The sequence below is a fragment of the Nomascus leucogenys genome, chromosome 1a (assembly GCF_006542625.1).
Source record: "Nomascus leucogenys isolate Asia chromosome 1a, Asia_NLE_v1, whole genome shotgun sequence".
Lineage (NCBI taxonomy): Eukaryota > Metazoa > Chordata > Mammalia > Primates > Hylobatidae > Nomascus > Nomascus leucogenys.
In genome coordinates, this window is record NC_044381.1 from 42,236,915 (window position 1) to 42,261,090 (window position 24,176).

The 24,176-nt window shown below is 40.6% G+C and overlaps 1 protein-coding gene and 1 long non-coding RNA gene across 6 annotated transcripts in view; one reads left to right on the plus strand and one right to left on the minus strand.

Moving 5' to 3' along the window:
- The window catches only part of LOC101176191 (serine palmitoyltransferase 1), a 77,923-nt gene that overhangs the window by 46,859 nt on the left and 6,888 nt on the right, over positions 1-24,176 (plus strand). For 3 of the 5 annotated variants that reach the window (XR_004028427.1, XM_030805343.1, XM_030805435.1), the window contains 7 exons: positions 2,423-2,552; positions 6,244-6,333; positions 11,629-11,736; positions 14,289-14,384; positions 14,734-14,830; positions 15,949-16,003; positions 23,511-23,628. Coding sequence is in view for 4 of the 5 variants with exons in the window: in XM_030805343.1 (XP_030661203.1) it covers positions 2,423-2,552; positions 6,244-6,333; positions 11,629-11,736; positions 14,289-14,384; positions 14,734-14,830; positions 15,949-16,003; positions 23,511-23,628 (694 nt within the window). In the remaining variant the exon portion in view is untranslated. Of the gene's footprint in view, positions 1-2,422; positions 2,553-6,243; positions 6,334-11,628; positions 11,737-14,288; positions 14,385-14,733; positions 14,831-15,948; positions 16,004-16,663; positions 17,365-23,510; positions 23,629-23,794; positions 23,924-24,176 lie in introns of those variants that run through there. The other 2 variants (XM_030805492.1, XM_030805546.1) reach the window with 2 other exon arrangements.
- LOC115833037 lies at positions 12,743-17,441 on the minus strand. The gene is made up of 3 exons (XR_004028475.1): positions 17,358-17,441; positions 14,681-14,838; positions 12,743-12,851 (listed from the first exon to the last, which is right to left on the minus strand). It is a non-coding gene; the product is annotated as an uncharacterized LOC115833037 (long non-coding RNA).

Consider the following 24,176-nt stretch of genomic DNA (forward strand, 5'->3'; position numbering starts at 1 on the left):
GTTTACATTACAACTGTTTTAAATATTTCCTGTACATACAGTGAGAACCACATCAGTGTTGTAATTTTTGCTTTAACTGTCCAAAATAATTTAGAAAACTCCAGAGGAGAAAAAAAGCCTAGTGTATTTGCCCATATTTTTTACTTACTGTGCTCCTTCCTCCTTCCTGATAATTTAACAGTCTTCTTTTATGGCTTTTTTTCCTGTTTAGAGGGCTTCCTTTGGCCATTTCTTTAGGGCAGGTCTGCTAGTGACAAATATTCTTCATTTTTCTTAACTGAGAATGTCTTGATTTCACCTTCATTCCTAAAGGATATTTTTGCTGGTTATAGGATTCTGGGTTGACAGTTATTTTCTTTCAGCATTAGAAACACATTGTGATGGTTTTTTTCTGGTGTCTGGTTTCTGATGAAAAACCTCCCGTCATTCAAATTGTTTTTCTCTACGTATGAGGTGTCATTTTTTCTCTGGCTGCTTTCAAGATTTTTTTTGTCGTTTGTTTTCAGAAGTTATCTGTGATGTGCCTTGGCAACTACTTGTTTGCATTTGCCCGTATAGATTTTGCTCAGCTTCTTTAATCTGTAGATTTAAACCACTTGACAAATTTGGGAAGTTTTTAGCCATTATTTATTTGAATACCTTTTTAGCTCCCCGCCTCTTTCTCTTCTTCTGGAATTCCAATGACACAAATGTTAATGTCTTTTATTATAATCCCATGGGTCCCTGAGACTCTGTTCATTTCTTTCTAGTCTATTTTCTTTCTGTTGTGCTCAGTGAATAATTTCTTTTTTCTTTTTTCTTCTTTTTTTTTTTTTGAGACAGAGTCTCGCTCTGTCACCCAGGCTGGAGTGCAGTGGCGCGATGTTGACTCACTGCAAGCTCCGCCTCTCGGGTTCACACCATTCTCCTGCCTCAGCCTCCTGAGTAACTGGGACTATAGGCACCCACCACCACGCCCAGCTAATTTTTTTTTTTTTTTTTTTTTTTTTTTTTAGTAGAGATGGGGTTTCACCATGTCAGCCAGGATGGTCTCGATCTCCTGACCTCGTGATCCACCCGCCTCAGCCTCCCAAAGTGCTGGGATTACAGGCGTGGGCCACTGTGCCTGGCTGTCAGTGAATAACTTCTATTGCTTGTCTCAGTTCACTGATCCTTCCTCTGCCTCCATTCTACTGCTGAACCCATCCACTAAGCTTCTTATTTTAGTAATTTGGTTTTTCAGTTCTGATATCTCTGTAGGACTCTTGTTTGTATCTTCCATTTCATCACTGAGGCTTTTTATTATTTCATTTGCTTCAGGTGTCTTCATGGTGGCTCATGAAAATACTTTTTATCGTGGCTACTCCAAAATTATTGTAAGATAATCTTGATATCTCTGTCATCTCACTGTTGGCATTTGTTGTTTCATTCTACTTGATATCTTCTGGTTCTTGATATAAGGGATATTTGATGGAAACCTAGACACTTTCATATTATGCTGCTGTAGTCCATGTCTAGTTTAAGCCATCTCTTTTATTTGGCTTTCTCTGACATGGTTCCAACAGGGGAAGGGGCTGGGGGACTGCTGCCTCATACTGCCAGGAGGAGGAACAATTCAGGGGCCCTACTCGGCCTCCACTGACATCACTGGGGGTTTCTTTGTTGCTGCTGGGTGATGGTAATAGTCCTGACTCTCCACTCGCCCTCCTATGACACTGCCCAGGAGGAGATGGGGAGGGTGCCCACTACTCCCAAGTGCAGGTGGAAGTTAGGACTCTCCATGTGTTCTTTGCTGACACCACAGTGGGGGTGGAGGGGGTCCACTTGTTACCAACTGATAGGAATAAAAGGCTCAGCTTCCTACTTGGCCTTCCCTGACACCACCTTAGGAGGGGTGTCGCCTCGTTACAGCCTCTCGAGGGTCAAAGTCTAGGTTCCCTGCTCAGCCTTTGCTGGCATGGATGGGGCTGGGTACCCCTCATTTTTTTCTGTGGTGTTTGGCTACAGTAGAATAGTCATTATCTAAAAGTTTTCTGTCTAGCCGGGCTACCAGTATTACTTCTCAGGGCAAAATAATGGCAGAGTAATGTGGCAGTCAAATCAGAGATGCCACTGATGGTGAGGCACACTAGTATTTTATGTTTCTTAGAAAAGTATGTGAATAAACTGATATGTCATCCATAGTAAGACGCATGCTGATTTCAGAGAGATTAATATATAGTGAGAGTGTGCTTCTTGGAATAGATTAAATATGGTAGTTATGTGAAAAGGACTCATGGATGAAGAGCAAACGATGATATTTAAATATTCAAACATGTTTTATTTATTTGCTATGCTCATGTTAACAATCAGTGATTAGTCAGCTTACAAAAACAAGCATTCCTTTTTGAGAATGTTGACAAGACCCTTGAAACCCAATTTGGTGGATCTCTTTTCCTTGCAGAGATAGAGCTGCCTGCTTTGCTATTCAGAAAGGATTACAGGCATCCCGTAGTGACATTAAGTTATTTAAGCATAATGACATGGCTGACCTCGAGCGACTACTAAAAGAACAAGAGATCGAAGATCAAAAGGTATGATTCTTTTGAAGAAAATTACACAGTTCTTTTGTACTTTCTAACCAGTTAAATTATATATGAAATGGTAATTTGTCATGAAAACTTGCCTGTGGGTCACATTTGGATATTAAGATGTTCCTGCTTATTAAATGTACTTCGTGTCAGAGAGCCAAGTCTGATTGTAATTGCCTTGTCATTGCTGTAATTACATATAGCAAATTGGAGGGAGGTAATCCAAGCAGCTTTCTAAGAGATCAAGAGAGGCTGTAAAACAGTATGTGCTTAGTGAGGCGGGGAGATGTCTACTCATAGCTGGGCATAAGGACACCAAAACTTACTAGGCCTTTAATGGCATGTACCTAGTGAATTCAGAATAGGCTTATTCATTCCAGAATAAATCATGTATCAATTACATGAGGAAAGAATGGCAGCAAGCTTATTATATTAATATATGAACAAAGGGAAGCCCTTTCTCCCCACCCCACCTGTATCCTGCTCTGAGTAGCAGCTGCTGCCTGTGGGAAATGACTGCCCCTAACGTGGTCTCCATCCAGCTTGCAGCCCTGTTTTCAGCTCTTTCCTCTCAAGAACCTAACATAACCCCAGGTGATGGTGGTTTGGAAGTAGCTCCTTGGTGTTCTGATTAGAGTGAAACAGAGGAAGTGTGTTCAGAGCATCCTCGTTAAAATTATAATTTATTTTCCCCTGATGACATGGGTAAGTAAAGTAGCTCAGGTCTGTGGTTCTGAGCAGGGCACCATGATGTGTGTGTCTTCATCTCAGACACAGTTTCAAGTGGACTTTGCCAGTGCAACTCATTCATAACTAGAATAAATGATAAAAATGCTCATCACATTTCTTAATTTTGTGTATTTTGTGTTAATTTTCAGTTTTCCAAATATTTGCATTATTCATTTAGGATTCTGTCATCTTTGTTTAGGTGTCAGCCTAAGTGCATCACTTCATGAATATACATATTCTCATGATGACTCTGCATGATCTTGCCATTTTATACTAAATCTGCTGTAGGCTAACGTTTCACATTTACACAATTTAGAAAAATCTATAGGCAAAATCTGAAAACAGCCCATTCCACTGGTTAATTTATTTCTACAAAGTATAAAAAGATGTTTCTTATGATGATGCAGTAATAGAAAGCTAGTCTGTATTCAGTAATAGAACTGCAGTCTGCTGCCATTTGTTTTGCCAAGTTAGTGTTGTATAAATTTGGAAAACATCAGATTCATGTTTTGTATGTGCTCTTTTTCTCCAAGGTCTGTAAGCCTTAGAACTTTTTTTTAAATGAGCAACAAGAAGTAAAATTAAATATCTTGAAATTTATTTCCGCTTTATAATTTTTACTTTTTTACTAATTTATATTTTTCTTGCTGAGAGCAGGCTTTCTAAGTAACTGTACATTTTGGTTTTTAGAAATATTCATTTTCAGTTTCATTTTCACATAAATAATCTGGTCGTTAACACTTTGAATGTTTTCTTTGTCCATTTCCCAAGTGCTATGGTTCATGAATTGTTTTTTATCCGCTTTCCTACAGGGTTCCCATAATGGTCAGTGGATATGAACAGTAGTTCATAAAAGGAATACACATAACTATGAAGAAGGGAAAAATAGCCTGGCCTCACTAATAATTAAGGAAATTAGGCTAGGAGTTTTGCCTGTTAAATTAGGGCACGTTTTTAATAGTAATAGTCAGTGCCAACACAGGTGTGGTGAGACAAAGAGTGTTCCTGTGACACTGGAAAGAGTTTAAATTGGCACTGCCTTTCTAGAAGGCAAATGGGCAGATACATTCCAGGATCGAAGTAATTCCATGCCCTTTGACCCATTCCTGTGGTGCCGTCTTTAAAAACTTACGAGAAATGATGTCACATATTGAAGGATATTCATATTGTGATACGGAAAAGCAAATGAGGGAAACAACTAAATCCAACATTAGGGAAATAAGTAGTTTATGGTATAGTCACAGGCAGAACGTCTCCGTTAAAATCATGTAATCCGAAATAATTTAGAAATGCTCATAGCATAATGTTTTTAAACTCAGGTCCTAAAACTACAGTAAAATCCTGATCCTGAACAAAATAATTTATATGTTTATACAAGAAAGACAAAAATTATCACCATGTGGTATGATTAGCTAATTTATTTAATTGTTTTTTGTACTTTTCCATTTCCCAAGAATCCTACATTGAATATTTCTAAATCTGAGAAAATGTTTTTCCTTAAAGACAGGCAGAGGTAGCATGCCCTGTGTAGAAATTAGGGTGGCATCTCTTCATCAATCACTTCTAACATATTGCTAGCTCCCCAGCTTTGAGTTGTGAGTTGACAGAGTAAAGATGATTGAGCAACGTCAGTGATGTATACTTTTTATTCCTCAACGAACTTTTTTTTTTTTTAGTGCTACTGCTGTGGGTTGTAAAATGCCCCTTAAAGCATTGCTCTGATACTTGCTAATTCTGATCATTTCTAATTGTCCATTGGAGCAGAAGCTTAGAGGCAAGAAACCTCTGAGTAAGAAGGGAATGGCAAACTCTATCTGTGGATCTCAGTATTTTTTGTAGTCCCACACACCTGAACCATGTACAGTTTCATACATGTGAGGGACTTATTAGTGACTTGCTCTGAGCAGAGTGTGTGAAGGTGTGTGTTTTTTGAAAAGAAGATCTCTGCCGGGCGCGGTGGCTGAAACCTATAATCCCAGCAGTTTGAGAGGCCGAGGTCAGTAATCAAGAGGTCAGGAGTTCAAGACCAGCCTGGCCAACATGGTGAAACCCCATCTCTACTAAAAATACAAAAATTAGCTGGGCGTGGTGGCGGGTGCCTGTAATCCCAGCTACTCAGGAGGTGCTTGAACCCTGGAGGCGGAGGTTGCAGTGAGCAGAGATGGCGCCACTGCACTCCCACCTGGGTGACAGTGACACTCTGTCTCAAAAAAAAAGAAAAGGAGACCTCTCTACCCCACCACCTGGGAACATCATTGGACAAGCTCATAGTCAAATTTTGCTTGATCCGATAATAGATCAGTGGGGAGTGAGGAGAGAACAGGGTTGCCCCTTTTTTTGGGAGGTGAAGGAAAACGGTTTGAGTTTTTTAACTTTTTGTTATGGAAAAATGCCAACATACAAGAAGGAAACACAGTGGTATAGTGAAGCCCCCTGTACCCTTCTCCCAGCTTTGTTGTCAGCATTACATCATTCTTGTGCCATCTGTTCCTCACCCCGTCTTCATGATGATGACCTTCATTATAGTTGTTTTGGGTAAAATCGACAGACATTGAACCACATGAATGCAGCCATACAATTTTGACCAGTGATTATACCCATGTAACCCAGGAATGTCAGCCCCATTATGATGTAAAACATTCCCATTTCTTTAGAAAGTCCCTTAGGCCCCTTCCCAGTTGGAGGTTTGGAGGGTTTTGTTTGTGTTTTAATATTCTCAGAGTGCCTAATTAGTTCGTGTGTGTGGGGGGTCACCTAGCTAATGCTGTGAGCTGAAAAACATGTCTGAGAGAAGCTAGCACTGTTGTTCATCTCAAAATAACCCATCACAAACACTGAGCTTTCAATTCATTCAGAATATTTTTTTAGGAATAAATCTTGAAAGGTGAAAGTGCTGGGGAATATGTAACAGATCTTGTCTTTAGAGTTACTGAAATGTAAGATGTCTGCTTTTTCTCCTTTAAAGAATCCTCGCAAGGCTCGTGTAACTCGGCGTTTCATTGTAGTCGAAGGATTGTATATGAATACTGGAACTATTTGTCCTCTTCCAGAATTGGTAAGCAACCATGTTCAGCCGTAATTTTAATATTTGGACTATTTGACAGATGTGCCTTTTGTTTATGACCGCTTTTAGTGTATAACGTCTGCGTTGCTTTGCACATTAGGCCTCATAAGCGTATTTTGCTCAGATCAGGGAAAAAGAACAACACTGAATGCCAGTGCTGGGCTTCAAAGAGTAATCAAGACTGCTCTGTCGCCCAGGCTGGAGTGCAGTGGTGTGAACACAGCTCACTGCAGCCTTACCCTCCTGGGCTGAAGTGATCCTTCCACCTTAGCTTTCTGAGTTAGCTGGGACTACAGGCACTTGCCACCACACCTGGCTGATTTTTCCCTTTTTTGTGGAGTAGGGGTCTCACTGCGTTACCCAGGCTGTTCTCAAACTCTTGGGCTCAAGCGATCCTCCTGCCTCAGCCTGCCAAAGTGCTGGTATTACAGGTATGAGCCACCACACCTGGCCAAAACCGAGACAGAGTCTTGCCCTGTCGCCAGGCTGGAGTGCAGTGGCGCCATCTTGGCTCACTGCAACCTCCGCCCCCAGGTTCAAGCAGTTCTCCTGCCTCAGCCTCCCCAGTAGCTGGAACTATAGGCGTATGCAACCACCCCCAGCTAATTTTTGTATTTTTAGTAGAGATGGAGTTTCACCATGTCGGCTAGGATGGTCTCAATCTCTCGACCTCGTGATCCGCCCGCCTGGGCCTCCCAAAATGCTGGGATTACAGGCATGAGCCCCTGCGTCGGCCATACGTAGCTTTTAAGATCCAGCTTTATTTAGGTGAAATCAACGTATAAAATACACCTACTTTAAGGGTAAAGTTTGATAAGTTTTGACAGATGTATACACATCTCTGTCACCACAGCCATCACCACCACAGTCAAGATACATAACGTTTTTATGTAAGACAATGTTTGCCCAGAAAGCAAACTTTATCCAGAAAGCTTCCTGATGCCTCTTGGTAGTGAGTACCCATGTTGGCCCCAGACAGCCATTAATCTACTTTCTATTCCTGTAGATTAGTTTTACCTTTTGTAGAATTGCATATGAATGAAAGCATAGCTTGCTTTTTTGTTTTTTTGTTTTTTTGTTTTTTGTTTGAGATGGAGTTTCACTTTCGTTGCCCAGGCTGGAGTGCAATGGCACGATCTCGGCTCACCACAACCTCTGGCTCCTGGGTTCAAGCGATTCTCCTGCCTCAGCCTCCCAGGTAGCTGGGATTACAAGCATGTGCCACCACACCCAGCTAATTTTGTATTTTTAGTAGAGACGAGGTTTCTCCATGTTGGTCAGGCTGGTCTTGAACTCCCGACCTCAGGTGATCCGCCCTCCTTGGCCTCCCAAAGTGCTGGGATTCCAGGTGTGAGCCACCACACACGGCCAAAACTCAGCTTTTTAATAGTGAAAGCAACATAACTGTTTTTAGAAACCATGACCATTGAGATTTCCTTTATTGAGGTGAAATTCACATAACACAAAATTAGCCAATTTAAATTGTACAGGACAGTGACATTTGTTACATTTACCATGTGTGCAACCATCAACTCTAGGTCAAAAACCTTTTCATGACTCGCAAAGAAGACCTCAAACCCATTAAACAGTCACTCCCCATTTTCTTCTCCCCCTAGCTCCCAGCAACCACCAATCTGCTTTCTATCTCTATGGATTTACCTTTTCTGGTTATTTCCTATAAATGGCATCATATAATATATGACCTTTTCTTTCTGGCTTCATTCACTTAATGTTTTTAAGGTTCATTAACATTGTATACCATGTATCAGTATTTCATACCTTTTTAATGCTAAGTTATGGTCCATTGCATGGATAATACCACGTTTTGTTTTATATATTCATCCACAGATGGATATTTGGGTTCTTTCTACCTTTTTGCTATTGCGAATAGTGCTGTTGTGAACATTTGTGTACAGGTATTTGTTTGAATTCCTGTTTTTAGTTCTTTTATGTATATATCTAGCAGGGTAATTGCTGGATTATATGGTAATTCTGTGTTTAACTTAATAAGGAACTGACATACTGTTTTCCACAGTGATTGTACCATTTTACATTCCCGTCAGCTATGTACCAGGGTTGCAGTTTCTCTACATCTTTGTCTACATCTTTGCACTTACATTTTCTAGGGTTTTTTGTTGGTTTGTTTAGCCTCCCCAGTGAGCATGCGGTAGTATCTCACTGTCGTTTTGATCTGTGTTTCCCAAATGGCTGATGATGCCTCTTTTCTTGTTTGTTTGTTTGTTTGGCCGTGCGTATATCTTTGGAGACATATCTATTCAGGTGCTTTGCCCATTTTTTAAATTGGGTTGTTTGTCTTTTTGTTTTTAAAAGAATTCCTTGTATATTCTGGATACTAGATGTTTATCAGATACATGATTTACAAATATTTTCTCCTATTTTGTGGGGGTTTGATTCATTTATTTGATACTGTCCTTTGACACACAGTTTTAAAAAATTTTGATGATGTCCAATTTATGTGTTTTGTCATTGCTTGTGCTTTTGTGTTTTATTTTAAAATCTTTGTTTAATCTGGCCGGGCGTGGTGGCTCACGCCTGTAATCCCAGCACTTTGGGAGGCCGAGGCGGGTGAATCATTTGAGGTCAGGAGTTCGAGACCAGCCTGGCCAACATGGTAAAACCCCATCTCTACTAAAAATACAAAAAATTAGCCGGGTGTGGTGGTACACGCCTGTGATCCCAGCTACTCGGGAGGCTGAGGCAGGAGAATTGCTTGAACCCAGGATGTGGAGGTTGCAGTGAGCCGAGATCACGCCAGTGCGCTCCAGCCTGGGCAACAGAGCGAGACTCCATCTCAAAAAAAAAAAAAAAAATCTTTGTTTAATCCAAAATTATCAAGATTTACTGCTATGTTTCCCCCTAAGAGTTTATAGTTTTCAATCTTACATTTAGGTCTGTAGTTCATTTCAGTTCATTTTTGCATATGCGATGATGAAGAGGTCCGGTTTTATTCTTTCACAAGTGGTTATCCAGTTTTGCCTGCATCATTTGTTGAATGTTTCCCCCTTGACTGGTCTTGGCACCGTTGTTGAAATTAATTGACCATAGATGTATGGGTTGATTTCTAGACTCTATTCTGTTTCATTCTTCTATATATCTGTCCTTACACCAGTACCACACTGTGTCAATTATTGTAGCTTTGTAGTGAGTTTTGAAATGAGGACATGTGAGTTCAACTTTGTTCTTTTTCAAAATTATTTTAGCTATTTGGGGTCTCTTGAAATTCCATTTGAATTTTAGGATTAGCTTTTCCATTTCCGTAAAAAGTATTGTTGGGATTTTGGTGGGGATTGCATTGAATATGTAGTCACTTTGGGAAGTATTACCATCTTAATGATATTAAGTCTTCCAGTCCATGAACTTGGGATTTTTCCATCTATTTAGATATTTCCTTCAGCAATGTTTTGTGGTTTTTAGTATACACGTCCTGCACCTCTTTGGTTAAATTTATCACTAAGTGTTTGATTTTTTTATTCTACTATAAATGGAATTGTTTCCTTAGTTTCCTTTTTAGATTGTTTACTGCTAGTTTATAGAAATACAGCAGATACTTGTGTATTGCTTTTGCATAAGGTAACTTCTGCTGAATTTGTTAGCTCAAATAGCACTTTTGTGGATCTTATTCTATGTATAAGATTACACCATCTGTGAATAGAGATAATTTTACTTGTTTCTTTTCAATTTGGATGCCTTTTATCTTTCTTGCCTGATTGCCCTGGCTAGGACCTCGACTACAGTGTTGACTAGAGGTGGCGAAAATGAGCATCTTTGTCTTGTTCCTGATCTTAAAAGGAAAGCTTTCAGTCTTCTACCATTGCGTGTGATGTTAGCTGTGAGTTTTTTGTAATAACCTTTTATCAGGTTGAGGAGGTTCCTTCCCATTTTTAATTTATTGAGTGTTTTATCGTGAGAGGTTCTTGGATTTTGTCAATTTTTTTCCTGCATTTATTGGGATGGTCATGTGGGGTTTTTCCCCCTACATTCTTCTAATGTGTATGTAATACATATTTGATTTTTCCATGTTGAACCACCCTTGCATTCGGCCATTGAGATTTTAATCTAGGAGTCTATTAATTTAATAAGGATTCAAAATAAGGGTTCCAGATGTTATTTTTAAGTGTTTTCACTATTTCTGAGGAAATCTAAATATATTTTAAGTATCAATAGAAGAGACGTATTTGTTTTCTTCTTTCTGTTTTTGTAAGAGTGTCAGCGGTTGATAGAATAATGGGAGGGAGGTGGTGAACCAGAAGGTACTAGGACGTATATTATAGGGCTACAGTAATGAAGCAGTGCTGATGGACAGATACGAAACTAAAGATGAAGTATAGGAACAGCTCAAGTGTAGATAAGCACTGAAGCTGGGCATGGTGGCTCACACCTTTAATCCCAACACTTTGGGTGGCGGAGGTAGGAGAATCACTGGAGCCCAGGAGGTCAAGGCTGCAGTGAGCCATGATCCTGCCACTGCACTCCAGCCTGGGTGGCAGAGCAAGACTCTGTCTCAAAAAAAAAAAAAAAAATCAGTATTGTGCTGTCTGTTGTTAAGTTGAATCATCTTAGACCATCTAAAGGACAGTTGATTCTCATCATTCACCCTACTTACATTCTATAAAGTTGCCATGAACCCTGGAATAAGAAATACTAAACTATTGCTGCTAGGGCAAATAATAGGGTTAGGTTCCTCTGAGCCTCTGGTTACAACATTTTCATCAACCAGTTGACACAAAACTTGCTTTATGTGTATTTTTGTTTAAAGGTGTCTTATTTAATGTCTGTTGATTCATTGCACAACAACTCATGCCTGAACAAAGCTTCTCTAACACACAAATTTTCTCCATAAGGGACATCACAGCACTAGGAGTAACAGACGGCACTTTAGCATGACACTTGGGGGCCACTCTAAATAGCAAAATCACCAACAAAAAGCACAGAAGTCCAAAAAAGTGGCAATAAATAGGCCATGAAAAGGGTACTTGTTCACAGGATCAGAGCTGAAACAGTTGCCTGTTCACCCTCACCTGGGAAAACACGTGTCAGGTAATTCAAATTCTTCACTGCTCTGCACATGCACATATCTGTGATGACAGGAAAAAAGTATTGATTTGGAGGTTGCAAATAAATTTTAATAAGTAGATGAATTTGCACATATAGAATTCACAAGTATTGAGAGTCAGCTGTACATACTTTTTAATCTTAATTTTTTTCTTCATAATATGTTCTATATGGTGCTAATCATTAGTATTTTAACCTTTATATAACACTTAGGTTAAGTTAAAATACAAATACAAAGCAAGAATCTTCCTGGAGGAAAGCCTTTCATTTGGAGTCCTAGGAGAGCATGGCCGAGGAGTCACTGAACACTATGGAATCAATGTAAGTTCCCCTTTTTTAAGAACGTTTCCCCTCTTATAGGAGACATGTAGTTCCATTCTGCTAGGCATATATTTTTATAGGCACAAGACAGCGCTCCTTATCAGTTTGAAGGGTCACGAAACTTTGGTGTCTGTCACCTCAGTGAGCCCAGGATGAGTCTAGTCAGCCAGACCAGGGAACCCCATCTTCCTTCTGAACTTATAAACTCGGAGTGGGTAGTCATGGTTTGTGCTCTGTTTGCAAAGTTGCATTTGAATTGGCTTTTAGTGTCTCTTCTCTAGAAATGGTTAAATTTTGCCTTCCAATTATTTCTTAAAATCATTAGGAATTTCCTGAGTAGTCTTTTCAGAAGTATTCATGATGGCAGAGAAAGGATACTGTTTCTAGTATTTAAAAATCTGTATTCTATATAATGTGTTTGTGGGAGGTAGATACAGTTATGCGTGTGTGTGTGTGTGTGTGTGTGTGTGTGTGTGTGTGAGTGTGTGTCAGAAACACCACTGGCATGCATTCAGCAAAACCTCTTAAAGTCCCAAACAGACTGAGGTGTCATGCTTCCTTTTCTGAGGGAAAGGGACCCAGACTGCCTGCAGTGCCTAGTGGGTTTTGCTCCTGGAGCCTGAGGGCAGAGGAAGTCAGCCAGTCTTGAACAGCTGTCTTACCAACCACCACGGGAAGAGTTACAGAAAGCTTTTTCTCCAAAACATGTGCATAAGAGCTGTGCAACCTATGTTACAGAGTTGAGCTATAAAACGTAAAATTGCCTTACATTATCAACATCCCGCTACCATATAGTCCCAGAGAAAAATGTAGAGCAGAGTGAATATCCCGGGAGGTTGGATGGAAGCACCTCCTCCAAGGCAGACTGACATTCAGCAGTTACATGCACCGAGGAGGTAAATGGAAGGATAAATGGAAGTGTAATTCAAGCAGATTTAGCAGTACACTACAGCCTTTTTTAAGGTATGAAAATTTTTATGGAGGAAAAAACTCAAACTTCACTGTTGTAGTTTTGTGAATGCTTCCAGCAGTTGTCACTGAGGAAATACTCAGAAGCGCCTGAGAGTAGAGAGCAGAATGTACGGGCTTTATTTGGATCCTGATTCAAACAAATGCTGTTAAAAGAAAATTTGGTGAGACAATCAGAGATATTTGAACACCAAATATTTGAATATATTTAACATCAAATTTAAATTTAACATTTAAAAATTGTTAACGTCTTAAGTGTGATACTAGTTTTGTGATTATGTTTTGAGAGAGTTTTTATCTTTTAGAAATACACAGTGAAATGTTTATAGATGAAACCCCGTGAAGTCTGGGACTCACTACAAAGAAATGATGAGGGTGGTAGGGGATATAGGTGAAGCAACGTTGTCCTTGAGTTGATAGTGTTTGAATCTGGGTGATGGGGATTCTTTGTTCTGTTCTACTTTGTTCAGGCTTGAAATTTTTCGTAATGAAAGGTTTGGCCGGGCGCGGTGGCTCACGCCTGTAATCCCAGCACTTTGGGAGGCTGAGGCGGGCGGATCACGAGGTCAGGAGATGGAGACCATCCTGGCTAACACGGTGAAACCCCGTCTCTACTAAAAAAATACAAAAAAATTAGACGGGCGCGGTGGCGGGCGCCTGTAGTCCCAGCTACTCGGGAGGCTGAGGCAGGAAAATGGCGTGTACCTGGGAGGCGGAGCTTGCAGTGAGCCGAGATAGCGCCACTGCACTCCGGCCTGGGCAAAAGAGCGAGATTCTGTCTCAAACAAAAAAAAAAAAAAGAAAGGTTTAAAAATGCTTTTTAAAAAGAGCAGGAGTGCAGAGTTTCTCAAAACTCCGCTGGATCTATGAAACACTAAGGAAAACACTAGCTGTGTTCTGACAATCCATTAACATGGCCATCAGTAAATAATGATTGAATGCCTACTGTGTGCCCAGAATGGAACTTGGTGCTGAGGGCTGGACCCAAAGATGAGGACCGAAGGAGTTCTGAGTGGTCAGAAAGATGTAGGACTCAAAGCCCATTAGGTCATTAGAGCACATTAGGTTCTTCTGCTGTCCAGTTGGTCAAAGATTCCATCGCCATGACGTTTGGATAAATTGACTTATGAAATGCTGAGAGGCAAACTGAATACAAGAATAAAGTGCTCAAAACTTCGATAGACTCGTTTTTATTTATCTCAGTGCATCCCATGAGGAAGACCAGCTAGACCACTGTTTTAGCGAGGAAATATTCTTATTTTGTACCTGTGACTACTTTTAATATCGAACAGCTCTGGGTTTTATCTTCTTATAATTTATTTGTCTTTGCTGTGAGTTAATTTGTCATGTATAATGAAATGGTAAAACTGTATAAAATGAGGCAGTTTCAGAGATGGGCCATGAAACTCCGGTTCATTCAGCGATAGATGTTATATGGTTTATTTTTTATTTTCATGTAGATAGGTAGTTTGAATCCAGATATTAACAGACAGTTTAATGCTGTTAAATTTTGTCTCTAGGCTTGAAGTTGGCCTTTTTTTCTTTAAACTGTGGAATAACTGTCACTCCTCCTTTTCCGGCAGATTGATGATATTGATCTTATCAGTGCCAACATGGAGAATGCACTTGCTTCTATTGGAGGTTTCTGCTGTGGCAGGTCTTTTGTAATTGACCATCAGGTGGGTTCTTTTTAAAAACAGGAGCTAAAACGGAAACTAATTTCTCCATTGGTCACCTCAAAATATAACTTCGAAATACGACATTTTACTTAGTTTATCACACAATTTTTATTTAAATGTCAATTTTTAAAGAATCACTCAAAATATTTCTATGTAGAAATGATCTCTCATTTAACAAAAAGTCTTGTTTCTGTTACACGTATAATGTTTGTTTATGGCTGGGTCTTACCCCCGCCACCACATGTACACACTGTTCAGTAGTTGTTCTAGAGAACCGATGCCTTTCAAATGTTTACCTAGAAAGGACGGAGAATGTGTATATGTCTTCAACTCATTTGTTTCTTCTCAGCGACTTTCCGGCCAGGGATACTGCTTTTCAGCCTCGTTACCTCCCCTGTTAGCTGCTGCAGCAATTGAGGCCCTCAACATCATGGAAGAGAATCCAGGTATAACCCTTTAAAAACCCAAGAAATCAAAGAGATTTTAGGTTACGTTAGTTGTGTTACTGATTTACTTACTGGAGAAATTATTTGCCAGACAAAACTGGTTTGCAGTTACATTATATGGCATTCGTAGGAAGAACGGCAGTGAAGAAGCTATTCCCGCCCCAAGGACTTGGGGTCAGAGCTTTTCTCCTGTGCTTGGAGCCGGAGCCAGAGCCAAAGCAAGGCTAGCTCAGATAATGGGTGGAGATGCTGGGAGGAGGAGGGGCTCTCAGCCAGTTCTAGGCCTAAACGTTCCATTGGTGTAAATAAGCCAGTCTTTATTTGGTTAATAGTTTTTTGAGAAATCAGCTGAAGCATGCTGCTTTTTTATCTGTGTAATTTTATAAATATTGTGAGTTTTCGCCTTTAGCCTTTGAATCATCAGTTGGTACTGAGGCCAAGCCGGGTTTACCAGCAAAGAACTTACTCGGTGGGAAAAATAAAAAGTCTACTGAGAATTTAAAATGTGGCCTTTGGCTACGGCAGTGCCACCTTTGCAAAGCTTAAAACGGAAAGGGAGCAGCAGGCCCTACCCGGTACAGTATTTCTGAATCTTCATCAGTGATACTGATTCAGAGAACCGGAAAATGTGTGTCTCCGTGCTCATTCATATGCTTGCTTCTCAGATGGCCTGGCACTCCTACCTTCTGATCAGATACTTTAGTTTTGGGATTTTCCTTGAATAAAAAAGGAAAATATCAAGAAAAGATTGTAAAAATTACTTTACTATAGTTGATTTTTTACCAAATTGTTTAGGATAAAGAAATAAGCAATAAATTTGTACCCTTTGATTCTTAGCCAGATTAGGATCTTGATGAGAACAGGAGGGATTGATTGCTCTTGAAAGCATCATTCCAGGTTTGTTGAAAGTGGGATAGTGAGGTGAGAAGGGGCCGGTTAGCACGCACCAGAGACAAAGCTTGGGCCTTCAGGGGGGTTTGGGTTCCTGGCTCTGTTAGTATGTAGAAGGATTTGTAGCATTTTAAATTGATGAACTTGATCTGGGTCTTCAAAAATATTTTTAGGTTAGTACTATCATACGTTTCAAATAGACTCTCAAATGTATTTTTTTCATCTAGGGATTTTTGCAGTGTTGAAGGAAAAGTGCGGACAAATTCATAAAGCTTTACAAGGGTGAGTTTTATGTATTTTCAACCAACATAAAGTTTATCTGCCCCACACTTAACAACTAATGGAAAGTTTTAAATTTATAGGCTTGGGTCAGTTTGACCAAATGGCAACTAAGAAACCAAAAACTTAGTTCGCTCACATTGGTTTATTTGTATAAAACCAGATCATCTGTTTTAAAGAATCTTGACTTTGTTTTTCTGAAAATGAAACAAACTCATTAATAAAATATTACAGCAGTACAGAAGATAGAAAGATGAAAATAACAACCCAACATCTTACCACCAGAAATAACCAGGGTAAACACTGAAGCATCTCTCCATGTCTGCACACACAGGGATGCCATTATATATTATGTAATTAGATGACTGGGTTCATACCATCTGTGTTACTTTTTAATAAATTACTAAGTTTTAACACAAGAAAAAGAAACAAGTGAAATTTTATCAGTGTTTCTTTTTTTTTTCTTTTTTTAAACTACACAAGAGTCACTCTTTAAGATTCCTCTGTAGTTTAAAAAAAAAAAAAAAGATCGAGGTTGGTGATATCTCCAGGCACATTTCTGGTCTTATAGAAAGTGATTTCACATTGCCCAGGGTCTTTCTTTTTGCCTTTCCTAAGGTGAAACATGCTTTCTTGATCATGAAAGTCCTATCTCTGTTCCAGATACGGAAACTGGAGACTTAACTGAAAGAAAAGGACAATTGATAAATGAGTACATCACAGCTGTTCCAGATAAAGAAGGGGCAGAGACAATTAAAGTTCTGGGTGTGTCTGTGTGATAGTAACAGCAGTTCTTGCATGATTTATGGTAGAGAGATATATTTGTATTGGTTCCAGTTCCATTGGTTTGTGAAGGATTAATACGCCAACACAGCCTAGCATATTGGAGTCACTGGAAATTCATCAGCGCTAGCCTTACATGCCCTTCACTCTGTGGTGTTAACCTGCCTTTTTCTAAGCCCAATCTCCACTTACCCCAGCTCTATCACACATTTTCTTTCCAAAATTCCTAATCCTGTCTTCACTCCCCTCACTTTTAGCTAACAGCCTGGCCTTATGCTGTCACTTGGGACTCTGTCATATTTCCTGACAAATCTACACACCTGTGGGTATCTGAACCAGTCTTCCCTCCTGTAGGCCAATAAATGTTGCTCCAACTACCACAGGCCCTTTTTTAAGGACTGAGTGCCTTTGCTTGTCCCTGCTACTTTGTCATCAGCCTGTCCCCTTTCTTGTGTCATTTGATTAGCAGTCACATCCACTTTAAATTCCTCTTGCCTGTCACCCGACGTTTCCCTCTGCAACTCCCCATGTCTTTGCTCCTCTCAGTAGCTATCATCTCCACGTCTTCACTTACACTGGCAGTTCTGAGACCTGGCTTCTGCTACTGCCCTTCGCCTGGACTGTTTTTGTGGAGGTCTCCACTGACTGCTGAATCCAGTGGACCATCTTCAGAGCTCATCTTCTTGATGTCCCCATAGTTTTCAGCACAGGTGACCACTCTTTCCTTCTTTGGACTCTGCTACACTGCACGCCTGGATTTCCTTTTACATCTTTGAATGGCTCCATCTCGGTCTCCTCTGAAGGCTTTCTTTCAACACCTTGCTCTTCAAGGCTTGTCTGTGCTTCTCTTGTTACCTTCTTGAAGAATTGCCTTCTTCCACACCTGGAGCTCCACACTGTTTCATGACACCTGTATGTAGACAGCTCCCAGCTTCGTATCTCCACCCTGGACCACTGCAGCTGCAGGTCTCACACCCAGTTGCCTACTCAGTATCCACAGTTGGAAGACTCCATGGCACCTCATAGTAAACACGCATTCAGAGGGGTCTCGGGGCAAACCGTGCTGGTATCTAGATGGTTACAGAAAACAGTAAACAAAATAACAAAGAGGCCAATGTGACAGGAGGGAAGGAGTGGGAAATCTGGTGGAAGATGAGGGCTGGGTCATGGGCCATCCGCACACAGGGACTTGTGAGCCGTGATGAGGGCGTTGGCACACGGAGGAAGCCTTGGCGTGGTTTTGAGCAAAAAAGTGAAACAGCCTATCTGATACCCTAGCAAAATTACTTCTGCATGGTGTGAAAAAATACATCGAACAGCAGTAAGAACAGAAGTAGGGAGACCAGTTAGGAGATTGACGCAGGTGAAGGGTGATGGTGACTCTGACCATGTTGGGAGCCATGACGTGCGAAGTGTCTGGATTCTGGGTATCTTCTGAAGGGAGAGCACACTGGATCTAGCAGAAGTTCATATGCAGGGTGAGTGAGAAAGAGAAGACTCCAGGTAGAGCTTAGGGGGTTTGGTCAGAGTAAATAGGTAGAGTTGCTGATGAGTGAGAGGGACACAACTGTGGAGAAATACTTTCTGGGGAAGGTCAGCAGTGGTTATGTTAAGCCCAAAGTGCCCATCAGACATGGAAGTGCAGAGCAGCAGCTGGATATACAAGTGTGAAGTGTGAGGGAGAGTACTGAGCTAGAGATAAATTTTTGAGTCTTGGGGTATGGCTATTATATGAAGCATTTCAGTGTGAAGAGGTCAGAAACTAGCGAAGACTAGTCCGAGAAAGAGTGGCCAGTGAGGAAGAGGCAGGCTAGGAGAGCCTAGAGTCCTGGAAACCAGGGAAGAAATTGCTTATGTAGGAGGTCAGCCTGTGACATGCCACTGCTGACAGGCCAGACCAGATAACAGAACACTGATCCTTTGACTTCGTCATGTAGAGGTATTATGACTTGGTGAGTAGTTTCAGGGGAGTGTGGGGTAAAATGCCTGGCTGAAGGAGGTTCCAGACAGGTGGACACGGCCTAGATGACTGTTTTGAGGAGTTTTTCTCTGAAGAGGAACTGAGAAACAAGATTGTGGCTGGAGAAAGAAATTGGTCAGGAGAAGACTATTTCAGTTTAAGATTACTGAGATCAATTTCTGAATAACATCTGGCTAAGTATAAAACATCCTTTCTCCTACCGGTTGGCCGTACTCTATCCTATACCAGGTTCCCATTTGTACCTAGATGTGTTTCTAAACTCTCTCTTCCATTCCATTGGTATATTTGCTCATTCCTCAGACTCTTGATTTTGTCTGTTTTTGTCACTGTTTTGGAATACAGGTTTATCACTGGTGTCTGTTTTCATCACTGTTTTGGCATACGGGTTTCTCCAAAATTACTGCTAGACTCTTCATTGGAACTGCATTAAATTTTCTGATGAATGTGGAAGGAAATGTCATCCATGAACATGAGCTCTCTATTTAAATCTCCCTTTGTGTCCTTTAATGGAATTCCTATAAAGCCCTTGTACCTTTATGGAACCTTTAAAGGGAATTTTCAGACATCCTATAGATTTTGTTGCCGTTATGAATGGGGTTGTCTTTTCTGTTATATTTTCTACTTGATTATTGCTGATTCATAAGAACATTATTATTTTCTCTAAACTGACCTTATATCCAGGAGTCTTTCTAAACTCTTAGTATTTCCAGTAGTTGTTTCATTCTGTTATGATGATGTGCATGGAAGTCCTGTTGTCTGCAATAATGGTGTTCTGTCTTTCCTTCCTAATGCTTTTACATCTTAGTTCATTTTCTTATTTTATTGCTTTGGTCTGAGTCCCTAAGCTGTATTGAACAGTGGCAATAATAGCAAACATTCTTTCCTTATTCCCAGTATAGAAGCACTTCTTCATTAAGTATAAAACATCATGCTGTGGGTTTTTGGGGAGTAGCTTTTACGAATTATTCCTAGTTTTGTTTTGTTTTGTGGTTTTTTTTAAGAGACAGGATTGTGCTATGTTGCCCAGGCCGGAGTGCAGTGGCTATTCACAGATTTAGTCGACACACTATAGCCTCAAACTCCTGGACTCAAGCAATCCTCCTGCCTTCACCTCCCAACTAGTTGGGACTACAGGCGCGTACCACTGCACCTGGCTACATGATTCCTAAATTTGAAGGCCTTTTTTTAAAATCATAAATAGATGTTGAACTTTATTCATTTTTTTTTTTTTTACATCTATTAAGGTAAGTCATAAATTTGTTTTATGGCTGAATTACATTGAAATATTTTGTGATGTTACACCATCCTTGCATTCTTGAGAAAACCGTTACTTCATTATAATATCTTTTTCTACACTGTTAGATTTATTTAGCTAATATTTTAATTTGACTTTTTATATCTATGTTTAAAATTTAAATGGATCTATAACCCTGTACCAACTTTACGTAACATAGGAGTCAGCGTTAGGGTAGCTTCAGTAGATGATGTAGCTATTTTCCACTCTTTCTGCTTCATGGAAGCACTGAGTAAAACAAGGCTTGATCGTTTCTTCAAAAGTTGAGAGTAGGTCTCCCACTTTACGGCCATCTGGGCTTGGGGCCTTTGGTTTGGGAATAGTTGTTGATTCTCTCTCATATATCTATGTTATTTTAACTTTTTATTTATATAAATCTGGTTATGTGTGTTTTCATCATAGTGTGTTTTCTTATCTTTATGCACTGTCTCATTGCACTGTGTTCTTACTCTTCTTGAGCTTCTTACATTTAGCTTTTGGTTTTATTGCTTAGTTTCCAATAAATATATTAAAGATAAATATTTTCAAAGGCAGTATCTTCAATGTTTAGTTCGGAATAATTTTTTTGTTCAATTTTTCTCTAATTTCTCACTTCTCTCATCTCTGAGATTGAGTTTGGGAGAGGAAGGAAACCAACATCGTATGCTGGTTTGCCTCTGTTTTCATCGTAATAGAGATAGTTATTGGTGTCAGGTTCTCCCTGTAGACTGTAAGCACACAGTGGAGACCGTGGCTACCTTGGTGATTGCTCTGTCCCTGGGAGCTAGCCCAGTGCTCCTTTATCCACTGGGATAAGATGATATGTTTGGCAAAGTCTCTTGTTAAAGAGTAGTGTAATAGACTCTGAAACACGGCTTCTCTGAACTCAAGCTACAACTCTGTCCATTTGGTTTTAATTAAACTCATCTGACATTCAGCATCTAGGCAACCAGAGACAGGGCATTTTGTTTAATTCCTTCTCTCACCAGCATGTGAGATGAGACCATTTGATTAAAAAGCACAAGTTAGATTTGGACCTCAGGTGCCCTGTATTTCTTTTCTTTTCTTTTCTTTTTTTTTTTTCTTTCTCTTTTGAGACAGAGTCTTGCTCTGTCACTCAGGCTGGAGCACAGTGGCACGATCTCAGCTCACTGCAACCTCCACCTCCCAGATTCAAGCGATTTTCCTGTCTCAGCCTCCTGAGTAGCTGGGATTACAGGCACGAGCCACCACACCTGGCTAATTTTTGTATTTTTAGTAGAGACGGGGTTTCACCATGTTGGTCAGGCTGATCTTGAACTCCTGACCTCGTGATCCCCCCAACCTTGGCATCCCAAAGTACTGGGATTATAGGTGTGAGCCATCACGCCTTGTATTTCTTGAGGAAAATTGAGGCCATTCGATTCATATGAAATGCTATTTGGGAGGCAGTTTTTTTGTTGTTTTTGTTTTTTGTTTTTTGTTTTTGTTTTTGAGACAAGAGTCTTGCTTTTGTTGCCCAGGCTGGAGTGCAGTGGCGTGATCTCAGCTCACTGCAACCTCTACCTCCCAGGTTCAAGTGATTATACTACCTGAGCCTCCCGAGTAGCTGGGATTACAGGTGCCCACCACCACACCTGGCTAATTTTTATGTTTTTAGTAGAGACAGGGTTTCACCATGTTCGCCAGGTTGGTCTCGAACTCCTGACCTCAGGTGATCTACCTGCCTTGGCCTCCCAAAGTGCTGGGATTACAGGCGTGAGCCACCACACCTGACTGAAAGCAATTTTTTAATACTGTGAGAATACATGACCTGTAAAAAAAGAAAAGATACTTGATATATGCGTTTAACATGGTCAGAATTTACACAGGAAATGGGTTTTCAAAGTGTATTGCTTAGTTTCTACATTAGTAAAGAACTAATCTAGAAGGTTCCCCCACATTCCACATGCCCAAGATTCCATGATTCAGACCTGTAGCCTGCTTTATTGACAGATCTAGCATGATGTATTATATTTAAAGAAAGGAGACACTAATTAATAATGTTCCAAGGCCAGGTCAGATGAGTTTCCAGAATTCACATTATTGTGACACGCAGTAGTCATTCTGTAAAGGCTTGTTGAGTCCTAAACTGGGAAGATTCAGTTGTGCTACCTAGTACTTTTTATTGTCATTTCATTCTGAGGGAAAAACAAATCGTTTTGGGTGAAACAAACTAAATGAAAGGAATCTAAAATGTTTAGCTCAGTGTCAAATAGACATATATCACATTTGTGTCCTAGGAGGTAGGTCAAAAATCAAATAATATTTGTTGTTATAGGATAAAATAGACTTTAAATGAACCTGACTAGATAGTAGCCGAGATCGTGCCACTGCCCTCCAGCCAGGCTGAGCGACAGAGCGAGATGCCATCTCAAAAATAATGATAATAATAGTAATATGGCATAGCATCTCATGGCAGCTGTAGTAAAAATACAGGATTAAATTTAATTTAATTTAAAAATACAGGATTTGGCCCCTAAAGATCTATCTTTCTCCCTGAGAAGCTACAGATTTTTGTGCTGTTAATCCTAAGTAAAAAGAAAATAATTTTAATCCAAGTAAAATCTAAAACTTAACATGCAAATAAGGACATTTTTCTATCGAAACATACTGCTGTTAGTCAAAATATAATGTATGTTTGGTATTTGTTGGGTTTTTCTTTGAGACAGAGTTTTGCTCTGTCACCCAAGCTGGAGTGTAGTGGCACAATCTCAGCTCACTGCAACCTTGACCTCCTGAGTTCAAGCGATCCTCCCACCTGAGCTTCCCAAGTAGCTGGGACTACAGGCACAAGCCACCACACTCGGCCAGTTTTTTTTGTTTGTTTGTTTTTGTTTTTGCTGTATTTGTAGAGATGGGGTATAATACTGTTAATGTCAGAAATCATCCCTGTAATTTATGAGAGACAAAATAAAAACTAAAGACATAGATAATAAGCAAGGAATCATAATATAAACTGTAGTGAGTAGCTTGTGAAGGATCCAGACAGTATGGAAAAATAGCAAATGGTGGAGCAGAGCCTTCCCTAAAGTGGGTGATGAAGAAGGCCCCAGCAGCAGGCAGTGCTGGAGCTGGGCCCCGGCACGTGCAGCCAGCACAGGGAAGAACAAACATCGGGGGTGAGGGAGCACATGGCAAGGGAATGACAGGCCACGGTGGGGCCCGGAGGGCCTGTAAGGAGGCACAGACTCCCTGGTGGGAGGCTGGGGCCACGAGAGCCGGTCCTGCACTCAGGAAGCCACATCACAGGCAGACTTTTTTAGATGAGGAAGCACTGCCCAGAGTGCCTCGTTTCCCTTTCTTTGTTGGAATTGGAACGATGCTTCCCGTCAGTCGCAAGCTTCTGTACGTTCACTGTGCCTTGACATTGCGGACTTCTAACATTATTTCCCCGTGAGCGATCTTCGAGCCTGGAAGGGACTTACGGCTGTGTGTGTGTTTCCCTTCTTCAGCATTTCTGGATTAAAAGTGGTGGGGGAGTCCCTTTCTCCAGCCTTTCACCTACAACTGGAAGAGAGCACTGGGTCTCGCGAGCAAGATGTCAGACTGCTTCAGGAAATTGTAGATCAAGTAAGTATCCACTGACTTGAGGCAGTCCCCCAACACCACTTCTGCCCTTGCCCCAAGCAGTTTTTTAATGTTAATTTTTAAGAAAAGTCTCTTTGCCCTGAGAGAGAAGAGGGTAGAAAGGAAGATGCTGGTGACCCGCTCTTGACATGGAATCCTAATCTTCCAGGTCCTTCCTAGCTTCTGGCCATGGTAACAGGCAGCAGGCCCTCCCGTTGGGTCAATATGTGGCTCCCTCCAAAGACACTCTTGTTTTGTACCACTTTGCATTTAAGTATACTTGGCCTCTGCTGAAAAATTAGCCTTGCAGAAAACTCACTTGCTCACCATTTTACAAAGCCAGGCTTTCCTATATGTAGTTGGGGGAGGCATTGTGTGTGGGCATCGCACACATTCCTGGACGGCTGGCTGTCCCCGCAGCACAGCTCAGGGACAGTCCACTCACAGTCACGATGCTCTTGTAAACGGAAAGGAAGACCACTTTTTATAACATGCCTAATTTGGGGAGATTTATTTAAATTTATTTGTCTTCCAAAAGTTATTTTACTACT